This window comes from Tamandua tetradactyla, chromosome 3 (genome assembly GCF_023851605.1).
Source record: "Tamandua tetradactyla isolate mTamTet1 chromosome 3, mTamTet1.pri, whole genome shotgun sequence".
NCBI lineage: Eukaryota > Metazoa > Chordata > Mammalia > Pilosa > Myrmecophagidae > Tamandua > Tamandua tetradactyla.
This window is the reverse complement of record NC_135329.1, coordinates 12,914,143-12,938,275: the sequence shown is the minus strand read 5'-3', so window position 1 is coordinate 12,938,275 and position 24,133 is coordinate 12,914,143. Positions and strand designations below refer to the sequence as shown.

The following is a 24,133-nucleotide window of genomic DNA, read 5'->3' as shown; positions in this document are numbered from 1 at the left end:
ATAAAGCCCTGGAGAAAAGAGAAATAACATAGAACAGCATATATTTAATTCAATGAATATTGCTTTAACAAAGAAATATCAAGGAATCTTATATATAAACTATTATACTTACAAATTTCAAATCTTTTTAGTAACTCAAATGTTTAGAAAAAAGCCTTTCATTATCAATGTATTTCATAACAACTGCTTTATAGAGCATGACAACTTGCTATTGTTAAGAACTGTTAAACTTTTGTTTATTCACCAATTTATTCAATAAACAGTAAGTACATACTACAATATCTCAACTGTACAAAAGCAATGGATATCCAAAGATGAACAAATCACAAAAAATCCATTCTTTAAAGAGCACGATCTAGTTAGTCATAGAAAAGGACACCTGAATAAATATCCGTATATACATATATTAACATGAAAATTTTCAAAGTTCAAAAAAAATAGATGAGTTCAATAAACTCCCACTAACTCATAACCTTGACTCAACAATTATCAGGATTCTGCTGTATTTATTTCACTTATGCGCCCATTTCTTATTTTACTCTGCCGACATGTATTTTTGTTTCTTTGATTTGGATGTTTTTTGTTTTTCTGTCGACATGTATTTTAAAGCAAATTCCAGACATATTTAACTTCTACATACTTGAGTATGCACTTCTGAAAAATCAGGACATTCTTCTCACATAACAATACTATTATCATAGCTAAAACAATTAATAATGATTCCTTAAAACCCAAAACCCAGTTACAGTCAAATTTCCCCAACTGTCTAAAAACTGTCCTTTTATAGCATGGTTTGTTCTTATCAAATCAAACAAAGCTCACACAGTTCATCTGATTGTTAGCCATACAGTATATTTAATGACCAATCAAAACTGGACCTAATATTGTCTAGAAAGTTTCAGAAAAGCATTGAAAAAAAACTGCAATGTATTGAAAAAAGATAAAATTCTTTGGAAAAATTTCCTCTTACAGGGCAAGAAAAAGTTAATAAAACACCAGATGGTTCATCATTAGATCTAGGTACTGGCTTTGCCTCTCCTACTACTTACTCTGTACACAATATTTAGCTTTCTTGGATCTCAGATTCCTCAAAAATAAAATGAGAAGACTTACATGAATAAGTTAACATTTATGAAAATATCTAAGAATTTTATATATCATACCTGATGAGCACGACAAATCAAGTCCAAATCATGACGATTCAAAAATTTACTGACAACATCAGCTCCAAAAGTGAAGGAAACACCACGATCATTTTCTCCCCAGCCTTGCACATCTTTATCTGGATCAGACCACAGCAAATCACAGAGCAAACCTTCAACGAATAAAAATACAGCAACGAAAAATCAAAATAAAATTTGTAAGAGAAAGTATATCTATCACATTTCAATTCTCCTGCCCTCTTACCCTTCAATAAAAATAATCTTTTGCCCACGAGGGTCCCAGCCTACTGCGCTTACCTTCTTTTCATTAAAACACCCATACAAAAAATCTTGCCTGGCCTCTAAGGCAGCACCTTCCAATCCTCTTCACATTTAAGAAATATCTGTATAGCACAATCTGAGCACAACGAGGTATACGGAAAAGGCTGTTTCTCTTTTTTGTTTAGTTTCTGCTATTTCTAGAACAGTCTATCTTTTCTCTAGAAAGTGACATTGTCTATTTCTTGGCTCTGTAATTTACCCCAACAATCTACTTTACTTAATTCAGAGCTAGTAACACACACTGTCTTAATTAAGCACTGGAGCATTTTGTCCTCTAAACAAATAGCCGCAAATAAACAAATGAGTTTTACAGCAACTTAAAAATATCACATATAGGTCTTAAGACATCAAAACTAGGCTTTTTTCCATAGCTGGACAACTCTTAGATCTTATTCGCCAGTCTGGTGAATCGCTCCTTTTTCAGAGACACACACAGCTCCTCAAAATATATTGACAGTTTTTAACTGTTGTGGCTTGCTGAATCAAAACAGCTAAATTTGATACAAATTCAATGTCATTTCTTCTGTCAAGAATTAACTTATCGTCAAAACAGCATGGTATTGGCATAAAGATAGATATATCGACCAATGGAATCGAATAGAGTGCTCAGATATAGACCCTCTCATCTATGGACATTTGATCTTTGATAAGGCAGTCAAGCCAACTCACCTGGGACAGAACAGTCTCTTCAATAAATGGTGCCTAGAGAACTGGATATCCATATACAAAAGAATGAAAGAAGACCCATGTCTCACACCCTATACAAAAGTTAACTCAAAATGGATCAAAGATCTAAACATTAGGTCTAAGACCATAAAACAGTTAGAGGAAAATGTAGGGAGATATCTTATGAATCTTACAACTGGAGGCGGTTTTATGAACCTTAAACCTAAAGTAAGAACACTGAAGAAGGAAATAAATAAATGGGAGCTCCTCAAAATTAAACACTTTTGTGCATCAAAGAACTTCATCAAGAAAGTAGAAAGACAGCCTACACAATGGGAGACAATATTTGGAAATGACATATCAGATAGAGGTCTAGTATCCAGAATTTATAAAGAGATTGTTCAACTCAACAACAAAAAGACAGCCAATCCAATCACAAAATGGGAAAAAGACTTGAACAGACACCTATCAGAAGAGGAAATACAAATAGCCAAAAGGCACATGAAGAGATGCTCAATGTCCCTGGCCATTAGAGAAATGCAAATCAAAACCACAATGAGATATCATCTCACACCCACCAGAATGGCCATTATCAACAAAACAGAAAATGACAAGTGCTGGAGAGGATGCGGAGAAAGAGGCACACTTATCCACTGTTGGTGGGAATGTCAAATGGTGCAACCACTGTGGAAGGCAGTTTGGTGGTTCCTCAAAAAGCTGAATATAGAACTGCCATACGACCCAGCAATACCATTGCTAGGTATCTACTCAAAGGACTTAAGGGCAAAGACACAAACGGACATTTGCACACCAATGTTTATAGCAGCATTATTTACAATTGCAAAGAGATGGAAACAGCCAAAATGTCCATCAACAGACGAGTGGCTAAACAAACTGTGGTATATACATACGATGGAATATTATGCAGCTTTAAGACAGGATAAACTTATGAAGCATGTAATAACATGGATGGACCTAGAGAACATTATGCTGAGTGAGTCTAGCCAAAAACTAAAGGACAAATACTGTATGGTCCCATTGATGTGAACGGACATTCGAGAATAAATTTGGAATATGTCATTGGTAACAGAGTCCAGCAGGAGGTAGAAACAGGGTAAGATAAATGGCAATTGGAACTGAAGGGATACAGACTGTGCAACAGGACTAGATACAAAAAGTCAAAAATGGACAGCACAATAATACCTAATTGTAAATTAATCATGTTAAAACACTGAATGAAGCTGCATCTGAGCTATAGGTTTTTGTTTTGTTTTGTTTTTACTATTATTACTTTTATTTTTTTCTCTATATTAACATTCTATATCTTTTCCGGTTGTGTTGCTAGTTCTTCTAAACCGATGCAAAGGTATTAAGAAACGATGATCATGCATCTATGTGATGATGTTAAGAATTACTGATTGCATATGTAGAATGGTATGATTTCTAAATGTTGGGTTAATTTCTTTTTTTCCATTAAAAAAAAAAAAGAGAAGGGGTAATTGGAGCTGAAGGGATACAGACTGTGCAACAGGACTGGACATAAAAACTCAGAAATGGACAGCACAATACTACCTAATTGTAATGCAATTATGTTAAAACATTGAATGAAGCTGCATGTGAGGTATAGGTTTTTTTTTTTCTATTATCGTTTTAATTCTTATTCTGTTGTCTTTTTATTTCTTTTTCTAAATCGATGCAAATGTACTAAGAAATGATGAATATGCAACTATGTGATGATATTAAGAATTACTGATTGTACATGTAGAATGGAATGATTTCTAAAAGTTCCGTTAATTTTTTTAATTAATAAAAAAATTAAAAAAAAAGATAAAATTTTCAAAAAAAAAAAAGAATTAACTTATCTGGGCTTCAGACACTGAACAAGTAATGTCTGCCCTCATCTGAAAACTTGTGTATATATTTTTACCCAAGAAATTTCCAACTTCAACAAGAAACCCACTCTCCTGAAAAACAACACTGATGAGGAAGTGAGCCACACTAGACCACATCTTGTAACAAAAGCCTAGTGCCACAACTTTGATCATTTTCTGTAATAACTATGCACAGTATAAACAGTAGTCAGGTATTTTTTTTCTGAATTTCCCTACCATTAGTTGACCTGAAACCACTTTCAAAAGACACCCTTCAAAATAACTGTGAATCCCTTCAGTGAGATATTGACATTTTTGGTATTGTCAAGTCTGGTCGCTGAGAACAGTCTTTAGCAAAGAAAGCCTCTAGAACTTTAAAGATGTTGTGTTTACAGCAAAATCATGAATAGAATATAGAGTTTCCATATACCACTGTATTAGTAACATCCTGAACTGGCGGTATGGTACATTTGTTATAACTGATGAAACTGTATTAACTATAATACATGGTTTAACTTAGGGTTGTGTTGTGTTCCATGGATTGAAAAAAATTTAACAACCTAAAATTTCCCCTTTTAATCACATTCAAATATGTAATTCAGTGCTGTTAATTATATTCAGTGTTGTGCTATAACCACCACCACACCACCATCTATTACCAAAACATTTCCAGCACCTCAAATAGAAACTCTGCATTTTAAGCATTCATTCCCCAATTTCTACCCCCTACCCCATCCCCTAGAAACCTATATTCTAGGTTCTGACTCTATGTGTTTGCTTATTCTAATTATTTCATACCAGTGAGATCATTCAATATTTGTTCTTTTGTGTCTGGCTTATTTCACACAACATGAGGTATTCAAGGTTCATCCATGTTTTTGCATCATCTGTGTATAAGAACTCCTTCCCTTTTCAGTGACAAAAAATATCCCATTACAGTAATATACCACACTTTGTTTATCCATTCATTGCTTGATGGACATTTGGGTTGCTTCCATCTTTTTGGTAATTGTGAATAACGCTGCTATGAACATTGGTGCTCAAATATCTACTTGAGTCTCCGCTTTCAATTCCTCTGGGTATATACCTAGCAATGAGATTGCCAGGTCATATGGTAGTTCTATATTAAGCTTTCTGAGGAGCTGCCAAACTATCAATATGTACAACCAACGCTGAATGAGTACTTCTCTTTCTCCACATCCTCATTATTTTCCATTTTTAAGAACAGCAATTTTAATGGGTGTGAAATGGTCTCTTATTGTGGTTCTGATTTGCATTTCTCTGATGGCTAATGATGCTGAGCATCTTTTTATGTGCTCTCTGGCCATCTGTATATTTTCTTTGGAAAGATGTCTGTTCGAGTCTTTTTAAACTGGTTTATCTATCTTTTTGCTGTTGAGCTGAAGGATTTTTTTATACATTCCCTTACTGGAGTTGTGGTTTGCAAATATTTTTTCCCGTTGTGTAGGCTGTCATTTTAACTTCATGATAAAGTCTTTTGAGGTGCAAAAGTTTTTAATTTTGATGAGATTCCATTTATCTACTTTCTTGTTTGTTGCCTGTGCTTTGGGTGTAGTCTAAGACATCATCTAACATAAAATTCTGAACTTTCTTTCCTACATTTTTTTTCTAGGAGTTTTATTTTATAGTCCTTGCTCTTCTATTTAGGTTTTGATCCATACTGAGTTGATTTTTGCATAGGGGGTGAAATAGTTACCCACCCTCATTCTTTTGCAAATGAAGATTCAGCTTTTCCAGCATTTTTTTTTTTGTTCTTTCCCAATTGAATGATCTTTGCCCCCTGACAAAAATCAGCCGGCGATAAATGTGAGCTCTCAAGTCAATTCCTTTGGCCTACATATCCATCCTTGTTTCAGTGCCATGGTGTTTTGTTTATTGTGGCTTTGAAACAAGTTTTAAGATCTGAAATTGAGTCTTCTAATTTCATTCTTCTTTTCAAGAGATGGCTTTGGTTATTGGGGTCTCCTTACACTTCCATTTCTACAAAGAAGGTTGCTGGAACTCTGGGACTTCACTCAATCTATAAATTGCTGTAGGTAGAACTGACATCCTACTATCAATACTTGGTCTTCCAATCTATTAATTTAGAATGTCCTTCCATTTATTTAGGTCTTCTTTGATTTCTTTTAGCAATGTTTCATACTGTATAGGGCCTTTTACAATCTTGGTTATATTTATTCCTAAATATTTTATTCTCTTAGCTGCTACTGTAAAATTGAATTTTTCCTTGACTTATTCTTCTAATTGTTCATTACTAGGGTATAGATATACTAATGATTTTGGGGTATTGATTTTGTACCCCATCACTTTGCTGAATTCATTTATTAGCTCTAGGAGCCTTACTGTGGATTTTTCAGGATTTCCCAAATATAGGATGATCATATCATTTGCAAATAGGGAGTTCAATTTGGATGGCTTTTGTTTCCTTTTCTTGATTAGAACTTCCAGTAAAATGCTGAGTAACAAAGGAAAGTTTTCAATTTTTCACAATGAAGTATGACATAAGCTGTGGGCCTTTTTATGTCTTCTATAAAGGTAAATAAATGGCTACCTTTACCAAAGGTCTTTAGTTCTGTATGCAGTTTTGAAACATTGCCTAATTTCTTTCCTTTCAGTCTGAAGAACTCCCTTTAGCAATGCTTGTAGGGCAGGACAAGTGATGAAGAACTCTTCAGCTTTTGTTTATCTGGGTATGTCTTAATCTCTCCCTCATTTCTGAATGAAAATCTTGCCAGATTAAGATTCTTGGTTAGAAGCTGTTTTCCTTCAGCACTTTAATATTTCAATCCACTGTCTTCTTGACTCCATGGTTTCTAAGAGATTAGCACTATTTAATTGGGACTCTCTTGCAGATTCAGAACTCTCTTTCTTTACACTAACTGATCAGTATGTGCTATGCATATTTTTCTTTCTATTTATGTTGTTGTCTGGTGTTCTCTGGACTTCTTGCATGTGCAAGAAACTGAAGGAAAGGCAGTTTTTCTTATATTGCTGCTTTTAATAGCATGAAATGTAGTGACGTTTCAAGCAGAAATTGAACTAAGGAAACAACTTAAATGCATACAACTTAACAGATCTTCATAGCGTTTTATTCTGTGAGTGCCATGATTAGATACCTCAGTACATGCTGTATTACTCAAATATGAGTAGTAACAAACACTTTAAAGCCAAGAGAAGGGTGGGCCACGGTGGCTCAGCAGGCAGACTTCTCGCTTGCCATGCTGGAGACCTGGGTTCGGTTCCTGGTGCCTGCCCATGCGGAAAAAAAAAAAAGGCTAAAGCCAAGAGAAAAATTTGGGTAAGTGCAACTGCGCCTGTCATTCAATTTATAAAATTTTTTTATTCTTTTTAACTTATTAACATTTTATCCTTCATTGGAATATATTTGCTCTTGTTACGACTTACTTCATCTATCTAAGAAAATTATTCTAAATGTCTGAACAGTCAATATTCAATATTCAAAATATGCTTCTTTAGAACCTTAAAGGCTCTGTAAGTGGAATAGGAAAGGTCGAGTTCACACTTACTCCAAGATACAGCTAAAGAAGGGATGGGAAGGCGATTGAGATAGCAACTTCAGGGTTTAAGTCACCTGGGAGGGTCAGCTACACCACAAAGGGAGGCCCTGGTTGCAAAAGCTGAAAAACTGAGAAGCAGAGAACCGGAGAGTTCAGCTGGTGCAAACAGCCTAATGTGCCCCTTTCCAAATGGAAGCCCAGAGCCCTCAGGAGGGCATGGGTGGGGAGATGGGGACTGGGAAGTAAGCCAAGCCATGTTCCTTGAACATGCTTCCCTCATAACTCATGACAAACCCCATGCACCGGAACCCCGTCACCTGCACCTCCTTCTCCATTCTCCAAGCACCCCTACCTTGTCACCGCCACAGCCCCACTGTGTGCACACCTGCCCCACACCCACACCCCAACCATGTGCAAGCCTGCCCCAGACCATCCCACCTCTTCTGTGCTTCTCACCTTGCTCCTCCCTAGACCCACCCACCCCCACCCCCTGAAGGTGGTCATCAGCACATATGAGCTGCAGACGCTTACCTTCATACCCAGGCAACACCTGCCCCCAGCCCATACAGTCGCTCAACTCCCCTCTCCACCAGCCTTCTGAGTTCCGCACACATGTACATCAGTTTACGGCCCTCCCAGATCCACACATATGCATGGCCATCAGCCAGGCCCCCCAGCTCTGGGTAAGCACTGACCTGCATAGCAGGGCCATATCTACCCCAAGCTCAAGCAGAAGCAACCCCAACCTGTTGTCCCTGAACTCTGCACATGTGCACACAAAGGCCCCTCCCCCTAGACCAGTGTACACCAGGGCCCCACCTCCCAGACCCACACACCCACATTCTCTCACTACTGGGTGCCCGTGCACTCGTGCACTGACTTCTTGACCCCAGCACTTCAATTATAAATGGGCTAAAGATATGAATTGGCATTTTTCTGAAAAGCAAATACAGATGGCTTTGTCAAAAGCACATAAAGAGATGCTCATTTTCATTAGCTATAAGGGAAAAGCAGAGAAAAGACTACATGAGATACCACCTCACACCTATAAGAACAGTTGCTGTTAAACGAGCAGGAAACTACAAATGTTGTAGAGGATGTGGAGAAATTGGGACACTTATGCACTGCTGGTGGGAATGTATAATGGTGCAGCCACTATGGAAGACAGTTTGGCGTTTCCTTAGGAAACTAGGTATCGAGTTGCCCTACGACCTGACAATAGCCGGTATAAACTACTTGGTATATACCCAGAAGAGCTGAAAACAGTGACACAAACAGACATTTTGCGCACACCGGTGTTCACAGCAGCATTATTCACAAATGCCAAGACGGAAACAATCCAGATACCCATCAACAGACAAGTGGATCAACAAAATGTGGTATACACACACAATGGAATACATTATGCAGCAGGGAGAAGAAATGCCGTCCTGAAGCACATGACGAGATGGATGAGCCCTGAGCACATAATGCTGAGCAAACTAAGCCAGACACAAAAGGATATACTTTATGACTCTACTTTTATAATCATAGTAAAGGTAAAACTGGAAGCTTAAAATATAGAATACAGGAGACTTAGAGATACATAGAAACTAAAGATGGGTGAACAGTTAGCTAATGAGACCGAACTCAAATGTAAGGGAACAGACAGAAGTGAAGGCGGTGCACTAGTGGGTCTGTAAGTAATATTACCATATGGAAGGTGAACATGATTGAAAGGTTTGTATAGACCTATGCGTCCTACTGATTAACACTAGAAATATAAATAAGTTCTTGCATGAACTACTTCAAAGGTATGATTCTTGTATAAAGAATTTTTAAGTTCAGAGTGCAGGGGAAAATGCCTATTGCATGCTATGGGCTATGTTTAACAGGAAAACATCAGTGGTACCACAGCAACACCAGGGGTAAATAACAGGGGGAAGGACAAGAGTTAAAAGGAGGTTTAGATTTCCTCTTTGGTGAGGGTGTGTTTATCGGTTAGTTGATGGACTGTGGACTTTGGGCATGATAAATGATGCCTAATGAATGCAGGTGGCTAAAGGATGCGCTGTCTGCAAAGTAGATGGCGAACGATGGTGTATACATATGATTGAATATTGTATTGCTACGAAAAGGAATGAAGATGTGAGGCATAGAACATTGTGAATGAACCTGTGGGACGCTGGGTGATGCAAAATAAGCCAGAAGCCAGAGAGCAATTATTGTAAAGTCTCCTTTAGAAAATGCTTATAAAAAAAACACGGGCCTAGGTTGTAAGCTCTTACAGCAGTCATATTTGGTACAGAGTGGTAATTACTATGTTTTTGAGAGGCTTTTTATATATACATAACCTGGTACTTAAACATAAGAACGAAGTTGATCATGTCGGGATTAAGGTAATTCAAAACATAGGGATAAGGAAGACGTTGTCTATATTTTAGAACCTCACCTACTCTCTGAGACCAAAGGAAGAAAGGTTTATTTTGTCTGGAACCTAAATTTTCTGTAGTACATAATCTAACACAATCTGTCCAGACAGCTCATTTAAATAACTGAAACACAGGGAGCCCAGAATAAGAGTGAGGGCCTTTAATCCTGTGTTGCTTAATATAATGCCTGGATACATTCTAGAATATAATAAGCAGATAATCAAAAAGTATTGGCAAAGTCCCTTGAGAAATGGGAGAAAAATTAAGGAACTATTAAATTTCACCACCGGGAAACCCCTGATACTGTGTCAAACATTAGGGACATCCAAATCAATAGGACAAGCCCTTGATCTTGAAGCTTGCTCTTGTGAAGCTTATGTATGTAGTAGAGAAGCTTAGCATATCTATAGGTATGCCTAAGAGATACTTCTAGAGGACCTCTTTCGTTGCTCAGATGTGGTCTCGCTCTTTCTAAGCCCAACCTGGGCAAGTGAAATCATTGCCCTCCTCCCTACATGGGACATGACATCCAGGGGTGAGTCTCCCTGGCGGCACGGGAAATGACCCTGGCACTGTGAGATCAGCAATACCATCCTGACCAAAAGGGGGAAAAAAAGAGTACCAAATAATGTATCAGTGACTGAGAGAGCTCAAATAGAGTCGAGAAGCTACTCTGGAGGTCACTCTTAGGCAAACTTCAGTTAGACATTTCTACCTACTATAACTTGCCAAACCTCAACCAAAACCATTTTAGTCATTCCTAAAGAACACCTAGGGCAATATATAAGATTCTAGAAAGGTTTCATACACTAGGGTAACTTTCCAGAAACCTACAAACTCCAGATGGACCCCTGGACCAGATAAGACTTGAAATCTAGGAGGGGTCAGCCTTTCCAGAATATCAGCTAGTTCCATCTCTTTACCCCATATTACTGATAGTCCCTTCCAATAACAAAAGGTAGAATGGCCATAGCCCAAATACCCCTAAAGAATGGGATAAGAAGATCAAAGGTTATGGTGGAGTCAGACAAAGGGTTGGGTGTAATGAATGAGTATGATTGCTGAATCATTACACAGATATTTCTTTTAGTCTCCAGTATCTTAGAGCAGCTAGAAGAAAAAACCGAATCTGTTCTACTACTAATTGTTGCACTGGGCTTTGAAATTTATTGCTTTTCTGTATATATGTTATTTTTCACAAAATAAGTATAAAAAAAAAAAAAAGTCGACCGTGATGATAAAATAATATTTATTCCTTCTAGCCTCCTAGGTTCTGGAGCAGCCAGAAGGAAATATCTCAGATGATGTTATGGTAGCCCAGGACAAACTCTGGGATCTGTCCTGTAATTATTTGTTGAAGAATGCTTTGAAAACTATTGTTTTTTCTTTCTTTGCGTTGTATATATTTCATATCATACAATTAAAAAATAAAAAGCACTAAGTTTGAAATATCAATGATACAGAAAACTACTGATTTAAAAGAAAAATTATTTTAATTAAATAACTTTTTGACCAACTTAAGATTTTGAAAGGCATACTAAGGCCAATTTGAATGATGGAATTTGGTAAGATAGCTTAGGGAATCGATAGCAACATCTTCTGTGATGAAATAAATTTGACAGAACCATATATCAGAGAAAATTTTAAAGTTCTGCATTATGGAGAACGATTTATGAAAAGTGAAATGTTTCTTACTGCAAATAAAGTAATCTCTAGCTAATTTACTAAGTATAAAAAAGTTGTTATATAAACCAATCACACTTCCACTAAATACTTAGATTCGCAGTGTCAAATACACTGCATTACATAACAAAAAATTAATTCAGCTTCTTTACATACTTACCTGTATCAGGGACATCAGTAGGTCTCATAATTCTCCGTATCTGCTCCATTGACTGCAGGTCTGGTGACAGTCCTATAAATAAAGTCAAGATATCAGACTGATATCTAAAGATTATTACTGTCTTTTTTTTTTTTTTTTTTGCCTGGGCAGGCACTGGGAATCGAGCCCAGTCTCTGGTATGGCAGAGAGCCACTGTGGCCCGCCCTAAAGATAATCTTAACAGTCACCCAATTAAAAAACATTTCATCAGAGTAGTCTAACTACATGAAATTAAAGATACTTCAAGCATTCCTTTTAATCCGGTCTTGTTGAATTATTATTAATACCACTCTAACAAAAGAGGACACTGTGATTAAGCTACCGCTATATATTTTTTCTCCCACTAGGGACATGAAATTCCCTTCTATTTTAAAAGATTTTCCCAAAGCAATAAATGGAATCATTTTTGCTTTTACTTCCAACCATCCCCTGCCTACCACTTTGTCACTTTTCCTTACTGCCTCACCTTAAACATTTTTACTTTCAAGTTAAAATGCATAAGCCCTCCCTCCTGCATAAGACCTCCCTCCTACATCCTATTCTAAAATGTTCATTATCTTCAGAAGGCACAAATTGTTGGTCAGAACATATTTTAGTTCCCTAGTTGCTAAAACAAATACCACACAATGGCTTGGCTTCCCAATAGGAATTTATTGGCTCACAGTTCCAGCATCTAGAAGACTTGCTCTCTTCTGGCTGGCTGGCAGTCTCTAGGGTTCCTTAACTTTTCCAAGACATGGTGGCATCTTCTCCTTTCTCCTCTAGGTTACACTGACTTTCAGTTTCAGGTTGCTCCCCATGGCTTCTCCTTCTATGTCCAATTTCCTTTGCTTATAAGGATTTCAACCATATTGGATTAAAACCTACCTTCATTCAGTTTGAGCACACTTAAACCAATAGCACCTTTAAAGGTCCTATTTACAAACAAATGAATTCACACCCACAGGACCAGGGGTTGGGACCGTGGAACATGCCTTTTGAGGGGGACAGGACTCAAGCCCCAGTAGTCAACCCTCTGGACCTCCAAAAGACATGTTCTTCCCACAGGCAAAATACATTCATTCCATCACAACATCCTAAAAGCTTGAAGTAACAATTTTAATACAAAAGTCACAATTTTAATACAAAGCCAGAATCTGGCTATAAATGTGGTCCATCCTGGGGCAAAATTCCTATATGAAGGAAAAGAAAAGTTATCCGCATCTAATATATGATAGGACAGGCACAGGAAAAATACTCCCATTCCAGAAGAGAGAAATTGGAAGGGAAATAAGAGCCACAGGTTCCGAACAAGTCTGAAATCCAGCAGAGAATACTTCTTTAGATCTGAGAGTCTGAGAGTCATCTGCAGATCAGTTTGTCCTCCAGGCCTATTGGAGCAGTAGCTCCAACCCTTCCCCGGTACTGGGGTACAGGCCCCACCCTCTCTGAGCACTGGGGAGACAGTTCTCTCCTTGAACAACAGGGCTCAAGGCTCACCCCCTTTCAGTGCTGAGGCAGATAGTCTGCCCTCTCTAAGGACAGAGGTGGACCTGCCCTTTCCACATACAGCCATGGGCTTGCTTTCTTGGCCCAAAGAGATCTTTTCAGTCCAGATCTTTGCTTCCATCATTTAGTCCTTGAAGAAATTTTTCCTTAAATTCACCCCTTCTCTGCTCCTTCCAGATAAGGTGTCAGTGATTCTGCTCATAAGTTTTTCAAAAACCTTGTTGGCTTTGCATGCAGCTCAAGCAAGTCCAAACCATCAGACAATAAAACTCTCCAAGATCCTTTCTGGTTAACAGCATTTCTAATCCTGATTTCCACTGATATGGCTGACTAGATTCATTTTCAGTAACACCCTCTTCAGCAAAGGGTTGTTCAGTTAAACCAGTCCATGGAATTCTATTCTCTGGGAAGTTCATTTCTTGGAAGCTCAGGAAGGTCCCTGATAGGCCACTTCTGGTCCAAGTCTCAGAAAACACTGTATAATAGGCTAAAAATTTTCAAACGCATCCATTTCTGGTTCTTTTTGTGCTTCAGAGTTTAATTCTCACTTTATCCCTTTCCTTTCACATTTTACTATAAGCTACAAAGAGAAGCCAGGCTACACCTTCATCCTTAGCTCGGAAATCTCCTCATCTAAATATCCAAGTTCATCTCTTACAATTTCCAATTTCAATACAACAGCAGACCATACATTTCTCTGGCACTTTATAACAAGGATCATCTTTCTTCCAATTCCCAATAACACATTCATCCTTTCTTTCTAAGGCCTCATCAGAAGTACCTTTAACATCACATTTCTACCAACAGTCCCTTCAAAGAAATCTAGGCCTTTTCTATCAAGCACTCACAATTCTGCCAGCCTCTACCCATTGTCCAATTTCAAAGCAGTTTACACATTTTTAGTATTTGCAGTAGTAGCACTCTTTCTAGTACCATAAAACTGTTATAGTTTCCTAGCTGCTGAAACAAACCATAGAATGGGCTGGCTAATCAATAGGAATTTATTGGCTCATGGTTTCAGAGGCTAGAAGGCTTGCTTCCTCCTGGGGTTGTTATCTTCTGGCTAGTTAGCAATCTTTGAGGGTTCCTTGGCTTTTCCATTACATAATTGTCTTTTCCTCTCTTTTCTGGGTTCCACTGACTTCTAGCCTCCAGTGGCTCCTTGTGGTTTCTAGCCATGTCTTCAATTTCCATTGCTCATAAGGACTTCAGCCATATTGGATTAAGGCCTACCATCATTCAGTTTGGGTATACCTTAACTAACAAATCTTCAAAGAAATATTAAAGAATGGGCAAAAGACTTACCTGGATACATTTATAAATGTATCTACACTCACAAAATCAAGGGAAAATGACCTTTTTTGGGGGGGGGTAGGGGTAGGGGAACATGATTCAATCCCAAACAGAAGGATAGATACGAAGAAGTAAATACTCTGCAATCTTTAAAATATAGGTAATTATTTTTCTCTGGTAGGCAAACTAAGTATCATTACAAGAAAAGAAGCTGAAAAATCATATTCCTTCCTATTACATTTTTATCCTTAATCAAACATAAATGCAAGAGCTCCAATTTCTTAAATATTTAGCATATACTGAAATACACGCTTCAATCTATGTAATTATGTTGTCAGAGAATAAACCATTTATTACCTCATGCCTAGACAAGTACATTTATCCTTTTAGTGTTTTCCCCCTTCAACTCTTTCATACACTGATGAAATACATTGTTATACTATTTTCATTAAATTATTTCTCTGTAAAAAACACAATATATGGCTATTAAATGACTCAAACTCCTTTGCAGTGTTCAAATCTCAAAATATTCTTATCTCATTATCCTCCAAAATGTATTTTAACATTCTAGCTGGTCTCAGTCCTTTCACAGTCCCTGAATCACACAATGTAAAAGACTGTCTCATGTTCTTTTTACCTCTGCAAAGTTTATTTCTCCTCCAAAACCCATGGCTTCCTTAAGTGTTCTCAACAATTCACTCCTTGTCCTGTTCTGAAAAGACTTTGATAATTAGATCCCATTTAGTATTCAATATTTGTTTCATAAATTTAAATTTTATCAATAAGTTTTTAACTTCCTCAAGATGACCAGGTCATATATTTAGTATCCTATATATATTTATGGCATCTAGCCACCTGCTAGACATATAGGTTAACTTTTCATATGAAGTTCTGTATTTTTAAGCTTACTTTGCAGCTCATACGGAGCAACACCATTCAAACAAAAAAATTATTTTTAGGACTAAAGGAGACAAATCGCATAAAGTCTAGTACTCTTGCTTTGTTTTGTGACTATTAAACTCAATTATATTTGGATTCTAATAAAAGGTATTCGATATAGGCAGGAAGGTAACGATCCTCTCACTTTTCCTGACCCAGGGCTATCTCTGAAAATTTGAGTCAAAGAAGAAAAAGGAAAAACAAACAGAACTCAGTTTATCCTTTTATATGTGGAATTCCCTAAAGATAAATATTAAGTTTTCATAATTTTAAATAATCATAAACTTGTAATACTATGAGAGGCATTAGTCTTGTTTAAAATACTTTTAATCACTTGAGTCTTTACATAAAAACTACTTTGTTTCCCACAATAAAAAAATTCACAAAGATAGATGTTAAAGATTGAGATGGTATAATCTAGAAATGCTTAGAGTGTATAATAATAGTGACTAAATGTACAAATTTTAAAAATGTTTTTGCATGAGGAAGAACAAAGGAGCATCATTATTGCAGGGTGCTGAAAACGGATGGTAATATTTTAAAATGTCACCTTATGTGTGAGACCAAAGCAAAAAATGTTTGTTACAAAATTTATATTTTGGATGACAGGTTCCAAGATGGCGGCTTAGTAAGGTACGTGCGTCTTAGTTCCTCCTCCCCCAAAGCAACTACTAGGTGAACTGAAACAGTGCAGAACAGCTCCCGGGGCTACAGCAGGGAATGGACACACAGCGTACCCCAGTCTGGACTGCCTAGTCTGACTGCGAGACTCGGCTGCGGTGAGATCCCCGAGCGGCGTGCGATTTCCCGAGCAGCGGCAGCTGCGGCGGTCGGACCTACTCCCTCCCTCCTTCCCGGGCCGGCTGAGAGTCTCGGAGAGGCAAGTTTCCCAAGCCGAGGTGGCCGGCACCCCTCTTTAGTGGGCGGCTTCGAGTCTCGGCTTCGAGTCCGCAGCTACAAGTCTCGGATCAGAGGGCTATCCAAGCCGCGGTGGCCCCCCTACCCCATGGGCGGATTCCCGGTCCGGTGGGGAATTCCCCAGGCTGCGGCGGCCGGTGACCGAAGCCCCTCCCCCGCGGGCGACATCCTGGTCCAGTGGCGAATTCCCCGGGCCCACTGCGGCCGGCGACCAGCCACAGGGTCCCCTCAAGCCGCGGCGGCTGACGCCCTCACCACGCGTGGCCCCTGAACCAATGGAGAGAATTGGATCGGAAATCCCCAGGCCGCGGAGATCGGTAACCGGAGGGATCCATTCCAAACACTTGAGACAAACGTGTGCCACGAGCGCCACCTACTGGGCAGGATAAGAAAAACAGAACCCAGAGATTTCACAGAAAAATCTTACAACCTTGTTGGGTCCGACACCCAGGGAAATCTGACTAAATGCCCAGACGCCAGCAGTAGAAGATAACTGTCCACGCTCAGAAGACTGAGAATATGGCCCAGTCAAAGGAACAAACAAATAGTTCAAATGAGATACAAGAGCTGAGACAACTAATGCTGAATATACGAACAGAAATGGAAAACCTCTTCAAAAATGAAATCGATAAATTGAGGGAGGACATGAAGAGGACATGGGCTGAACAAAAAGAAGAAATAGAAAAACTGAAAAAACAAATCACAGAACTTATGGAAGTGAAGGATAAAGTAGAAAAGATGGAAAAAACAATGGATACCTACAATGATAGATTTAAAGAGACAGAAGATAGAATTAGTGATTTGGAGGATGGAACATCTGAATTCCAAAAAGAAACAGAATCTATCGGGAAAAGAATGGAAAAATTTGAACAGGGTATCAGGGAACTCAAGGACAATATGAACCGCACAAATATACGTGTTGTGGGTGTCCCAGAAGGAGAAGAGAAGGGAAAAGGAGGAGAAAAACTAATGGAAGAAATTATCACTGAAAATTTCCCAACTCTTAGGAAAGACCTAAAATTACAGATCCAAGAAGTGCAGCGCACCCCAAAGAGATTAGACCCAAATAGGCATTCTCCAAGACACTTACTAGTTAGAATGTCAGAGGTCAAAGAGAAAGAGAGGATCATGAAAGCAGCAAGAGAAAAACAATCCATCACATACAAGGGAAACCCAATAAGACTATGTGTAGATTTCTCAGCAGAAACCATGGAAGCTAGAAGACAGTGGGATGATATATTTAAATTACTAAAAGAGAAAAACTGCCAACCAAGACTCCTACATCCAGCAAAATTATCCTTCAAAAATGAGGGAGAAATTAAAACATTCTCAGACAAAAAGTCACTGAGAGAATTTGTGACCAAGAGACCAGCTCTGCAAGAAATACTAAAGGGAGCACGAGTCAGATACAAAAAGACAGAAGAGAGAGGTATGGAGAAGAGTGTAGAAAGAAGGAAAATCAGATATGATATATATAATACAAAAGGCAAAATGGTAGAGGAAAATATTATCCAAACAGTAATAACACTAAATGTCAATGGACTGAATTTCCCAATCAAAAGACATAGATTGGCAGAATGGATTAAAAAAACAGGATCCTTCTATATGCTGTCTACAGGAAACACATCTTAGACCCAAAGATAAACATAGGTTGAAAGTGAAAGGTTGGTAAAAGATATTTCATGCAAATAACAACCAGAAAAGAGCAGGAATGGCTATACTAATATCCAACAAATTAGACTTCAAATGTAAAACAGCTAAAAGAGACAAAGAAGGACACTATATACTAACAAAAGGAACAATTAAACAAGAAGACATAACAATCATAAATATTTACGCACCGAACCAGAATGCCCCAAAATACGTGAGGAATACACTGCAAACACTGAAAAGGGAAATAGACTCATATACCATAATAGTTGGAGACTTCAATTCACCACTCTCATCAATGGACAGAACATCTAGACAGAGGATCAATAAAGAAATAGAGAATCTGAATATTACCATAAATGAGCTAGACTTAACAGACATCTATAGGACATTACATCCCACAACAGCAGGATACACCTTTTTTTCAAGTGCTCATGGATCATTCTCAAAGATAGACCATATGCTGGGTCACAAAGCAAGTCTTAACAAATTTAAAAAGATTGAAATCATACACAACACTTTCTCGGATCATAAAGGAATGAAGTTGGAAATCAATAATAGGCGGAGTGCCAGAAAATTCACAAATACGTGGAGGCTCAACAACACACTCCTAAACAACGAGTGGGTCAAAGAAGAAATTGCTAGAGAAATTAGCAAATACCTCGAGGCGAATGAAAATGAAAACACAACATATCAAAATTCATGGGATGCAGCAAAGGCAGTGCTAAGAGGGAAATTTATTGCCCTAAATGCCTATATCAGAAAAGAAAAGGCAAAAATGCAGGAATTAACTGTCCACTTGGAAGAACTGGAGAAAGAACAGCAAACTAATCCCAAAGCAAGCAAAAGGAAAGAAATAACAAAGATTAGAGCACAAATAAATGAAATTGAAAACATGAAAACAATAGAGAAAATCAATAAGACCAGAAGTTGGTTCTATGAGAAAATCAATAAGATTGATGGGCCCTTAGCAAGACTGACAAAAAGAAGAAGAGAGAGGATGCAAATAAATAAGATCAGAAATGGAAGAGGAGACATAACTACTGACCTCACAGAAATAAAGGAGGTAATAACAGGATACTATGAACAACTTTACGCTAATAAATACAACAATTTAGAGGAAATGGACGGGTTCCTGGAAAGACATGAACAACCAACTTTGACTCAAGAAGACACAGATGACCTCAACAAACCAATCACAAGTAAAGAAATTGAATCAGTCATTCAAAACCTTCCTAAAAAGAAAAGTCCAGGACCAGAGGGCTTCACATCTGAATTCTATCAAACATTCCAGAAAGAATTAGCACCAACTCTCCTCAAACTCTTCAAAAAAATCGAAGCGGAGGGAAAACTACCTAATTCATTCTATGAAGCCAACATCACCCTCATACCAAAACCAGGCAAAGATATTACAAAAAAAGAAAACTACAGGCCAATCTCTCTAATGAAAATAGATGCAAAAATCCTCAATAAAATTCTAGCAAATTGTATCCAACAACACATTAAAAGAATTATACATCATGACCAAGAAGGATTCATCCCAGGTATGCAAGGATGGTTCAACATAAGAAAATCAATTAATGTAATACACCACATCAACAAATCAAAGCAGAAAAATCACATGATCATCTCAATTGATGCAGAGAAGGCATTTGACAAGATTCAACATCCTTTCCTGTTGAAAACACTTCAAAGGATAGGAATACAAGGGAACTTCCTTAAAATGATAGAGGGAATATATGAAAAACCCACAGCTAATATCATCCTCAATGGGGAAAAATTGAAAACTTTCCCCCTAAGATCAGGAACAAGACAAGGATGTCCACTATCACCACTATTATTCAACATTGTGTTGGAGGTTCTAGCCAGAGCAATTAGACAAGAAAAAGAAATACAAGGCATCAAAATTGGAAAGGAAGAAGTAAAACTATCACAGTTTGCAGACGATATGATACTATACGTCGAAAACCCGGAAAAATCCACAGCAAAACTACTAGAGCTAATAAATGAGTACAGCAAAGTAGCAGGTTACAAGATCAACATTCAAAAATCTGTAGCATTTCTATACACTAGCAATGAACAAGCGGATGGGGAAATCAAGAAACGAATCCCATTTACAATTGCAACTAAAAGAATAAAATACCTAGGAATAAATTTAACTAAAGAGACAAAAAACCTATATAAAGACAACCACAAAAAATTGCTAAAGGAAATCACAGAAGACCTAAATAGATGGAAGGGCATACCGTATTCATGGATTGGAAGACTAAATATAGTTAAGATGTCAATCCTACCTAAATTGATTTACAGATTCAATGCAATACCAATCAAAACCCCAACAACTTATTTTTCAGAAATAGAAAAACCAATAAGCAAATTTATCTGGAAGGGCAGGGTGCCCCGAATTGCTAAAAACATCTTGAGGAAAAAAAACGAAGCTGGAGGTCTTGCACTGCCTGACTTTAAGGCATACTATGAAGCCACAGTGGTCAAAACAGCATGGTATTGGCATAAAGATAGATATATCAACCAATGGAATCGAATAGAGTGCTCAGATATAGACCCTCTCATCTATGGACATTTGATCTTTGATAAGGCAGTCAAGCCAACTCACCTGGGACAGAACAGTCTCTTCAATAAATGGTGCCTAGAGAACTGGATATCCATATACAAAAGAATGAAAGAAGACCCATGTCTCACACCCTACACAAAAGTTAACTCAAAATGGATCAAAGATCTAAACATTAGGTCTAAGACCATAAAACAGTTAGAGGAAAATGTAGGGAGATATCTTATGAATCTTATAATTGGAGGCAGTTTTATGGACCTTAAACCTAAAGCAAGAGCACTGAAGAAGGAAATAAATAAATGGGAGCTCCTCAAAATTAAACACTTTTGTGCATCAAAGAACTTCATCAAGAAAGTAGAAAGACAGCCTACACAATGGGAATCAATATTTGGAAACGACGTATCAGATAAAGGTCTAGTATCCAGAATTTATAAAGAGATTGTTCAACTCAACAACAAAAAGACAGCCAACCCAATCACAAAATGGGAAAAAGACTTGAATAGACACCTCTCAGAGGAGGAAATACAAATGGCCAAAAGGCACATGAAGAGATGCTCAATGTCCCTGGCCATTAGAGAAATGCAAATCAAAACCACAATGAGATATCATCTCACACCCACCAGAATGGCCATTATCAACAAAACAGAAAATGACAAGTGCTGGAGAGGATGCCGAGAAAGAGGCACACTTATCCACTGTTGGTGGGAATGTCAAATGGTGCAACCACTGTGGAAGGCAGTTTGGCGGTTCCTCAAAAAGCTGAATATAGAATTGCCATACGACCCAGCAATACCATTGCTGGGAATCTACTCAAAGGAATTAAGGGCAAAAACTCAAACAGACATTTGCACACCAATGTTTATAGCAGCGTTATTTACAATTGCAAAGAGATGGAAACAGCCAAAATGTCCATCAACAGACGAGTGGCTAAACAAACTGTGGTATATACATACGATGGAATATTATGCAGCTTTAAGACAGGATGAACTTATGAAGCATGTAATAACATGGATGGACCTAGAGAACATTATGTTGAGTGAGTCTAGCCAAAAACTAAAAGACAAATACTGTATGGTCCCAATGATGTGAATCGACACTCGAGAATAAACTTGGAATATGTCATTGGTAACAGAGTTCAGCAGGAGTTAGAAACAGGGTAAGATAATGGGTAACTGGAGCTGATGGGATACAGACTGTGCAATAGGAGTAGATACAAAAACTCAAAAATGGACAGCATAATAATACCTAATTGTAAAGTAATCATGTTAAAACACTGAATGAAGCTGCATCCGAGCTATAGGTTTTTGTTTTGTTTTGTTTTGTTTTGTTCTTACTATTATTACTTTTATTTTTTTTCTCTATATTAACATTCTATATCTTTTTCGGTTATATTGCTAGTTCTTCTAAACCGATGCAAATGTACTAAGAAACGATGATCATGCATCTATGTGATAATGTTAAGAATTACTGATTGCATATGTAGAATGGTATGATTTCTAAAAAAAAAAAAAAAAAAGGACAGCACAATACTACCTAATTGTAATGTAATTATGTTAAAACACTGAATGAAGCTGCATCTGAGCTATAGTTTTTTTCTTATATATTTTTGTATTTTTTATTTTTATTTTTATTTTTTCTCTATATTATCATTTTATTTCTTTTTCTGCTGTCTTGCTATTTCTTTTTCTAAATCGATGCATATGTACTAAGAAATGATGATCATACATCTATGTGATGATATTAAGAATTACTGATTGCATATGTAGAATGGAATGATTTCTAAATGTTGTGTTAGTTTATTTTTTTTAATTAATAAAAAATAAAAAATAAAAAAAAAATTTATATTTTGACTAGAGCATTTCCTAATATAACTTATGTAGATAGTTTGATTGAACACCATAAGTACTTGGAATCTCAGGTAGGACACGAGATTTTGTTGGTTTGTCCAGAGTGATGCCCCGATGAATCCCAGAGTGATTCGATCAGTGAGTGGAAAAGCATTTGCAAAGCCCCCTTCAGGGAATGGTGAGAACGGGGAGAAATTCAACTTTCCCAAGTTGAATTCTTGATATTCTCACAAGCAGTGTGGACAACAAAAGCTATAGGCTGAGCCCCCAGTCTTGGGGTTTGTTCATATGAAACTTAACCCCACAAAGGATAGGTCAAGTCTACGTAAAATTTAGGCCTAAGAGTCACCACCAAGAGAGCCTCTTTTGTTGCTCAGATGTGGCCTCTCTCTCCAGCCAACACAACAAGCAAACTCACCATCCTACCCTCTCTATGTGGGACATCACTCCCAGGGGTGTGGACCTTCCTGGCAACATGGGACAGAAATCCTAAAATGAGCTGAGACTCAGCATCAAGGAATTGAGAAAAACCCTAGAATGAGCTGAGACTTAGCACCAAGGGACTGAGAAAACCTTCTCAACCAAAAGAGGGGGAAGAGGGAAATGAGACAAAGTATCAATGGCTGAGAGATTCCAGAGTCGAGAGGTTATCCTGGAGATTATTCTTATGCATTAAGTAGATATCATCTTGTTATTCAAGATGTAATGAAAAAGCTGGAGGAAACTGCCTGAGAATGTAGAGCTGTGTTCCAGTAGCCATGTTTCTTGAGGATGATTGAATAATGATATAGCTGTCACAATGTGATTGTGTGATTAAGAAAGCCTTGTGTCTGATGCTCCTTTTATCTACCTTGCAAACAAACAAGTAGAACAGATGAAATAAAAATAACAGGGGGAACAAATGCTAAAATAAATTTAGTTTGAAATGCTAGTGATCAATGAAAGCAAGGGGTAAGGGGTATGGTAGGTATCTTTTTTTTCTTTCCTGTGTTTGTTTTATTTCTTTTTCTATTGTCTTTTTATCTCTTTTTCTGAATTAATGCAAATGTTCTAAGAAATGATGACTATGCAACTAAGTGATGATATTGTGAATTACTGATTATATATGTTGATGTTTTCTTTGGGTTGTTAATTTTTTTTAATTAATAAAAAAATTTTAAAAAAAATTCACAAAGCAAATTTACTAGTCTACCTCCATGACAGCAGAAGATCTTCTCATCCACAATGGCAGCTATAGGCAGACAATTAAAACAATCAGTGAACGTCTTCCACAATTTAATATTAAACCTTCGTTTGCCTGTAAAAAGAATAAGCAGGTAGACTAAATCAGAAATAGCAAACCACCTATACACAAACAATGTATTAATCTACCTATGTATCATGCCATGAATAAAGCTAAAAACATCTAAAACTTTTCTCATTTCAAACCACAGAACGATTCTAATATCATTGTTTATGCTATTATCTAACACTGTTTTTTAAATAATCAATGCTATTTGTATTTTTTAAAAAAGGAAACAAATGTAATCAAACATTCAGCACCCTTCAGTAATGTTATAAAGACTTCAAAGATTGT

At 37.4% G+C, this 24,133-nt stretch overlaps 1 protein-coding gene across 2 annotated transcripts in view; it reads right to left on the bottom strand.

The window, feature by feature from the left end:
* The window catches only part of PPP1CB (protein phosphatase 1 catalytic subunit beta), a 52,857-nt gene that overhangs the window by 8,311 nt on the left and 20,413 nt on the right, over positions 1 to 24,133 (bottom strand). For both annotated transcript variants that reach the window (XM_077152489.1, XM_077152491.1), the window contains exons 5-7: positions 23,750 to 23,854; positions 11,815 to 11,886; positions 1,164 to 1,315 (exon numbers count right to left, since the gene is read on the bottom strand). In XM_077152489.1, coding sequence (XP_077008604.1) covers positions 1,164 to 1,315; positions 11,815 to 11,886; positions 23,750 to 23,854 — 329 coding nt within the window. The remainder of the gene's footprint in view (positions 1 to 1,163; positions 1,316 to 11,814; positions 11,887 to 23,749; positions 23,855 to 24,133) is intronic.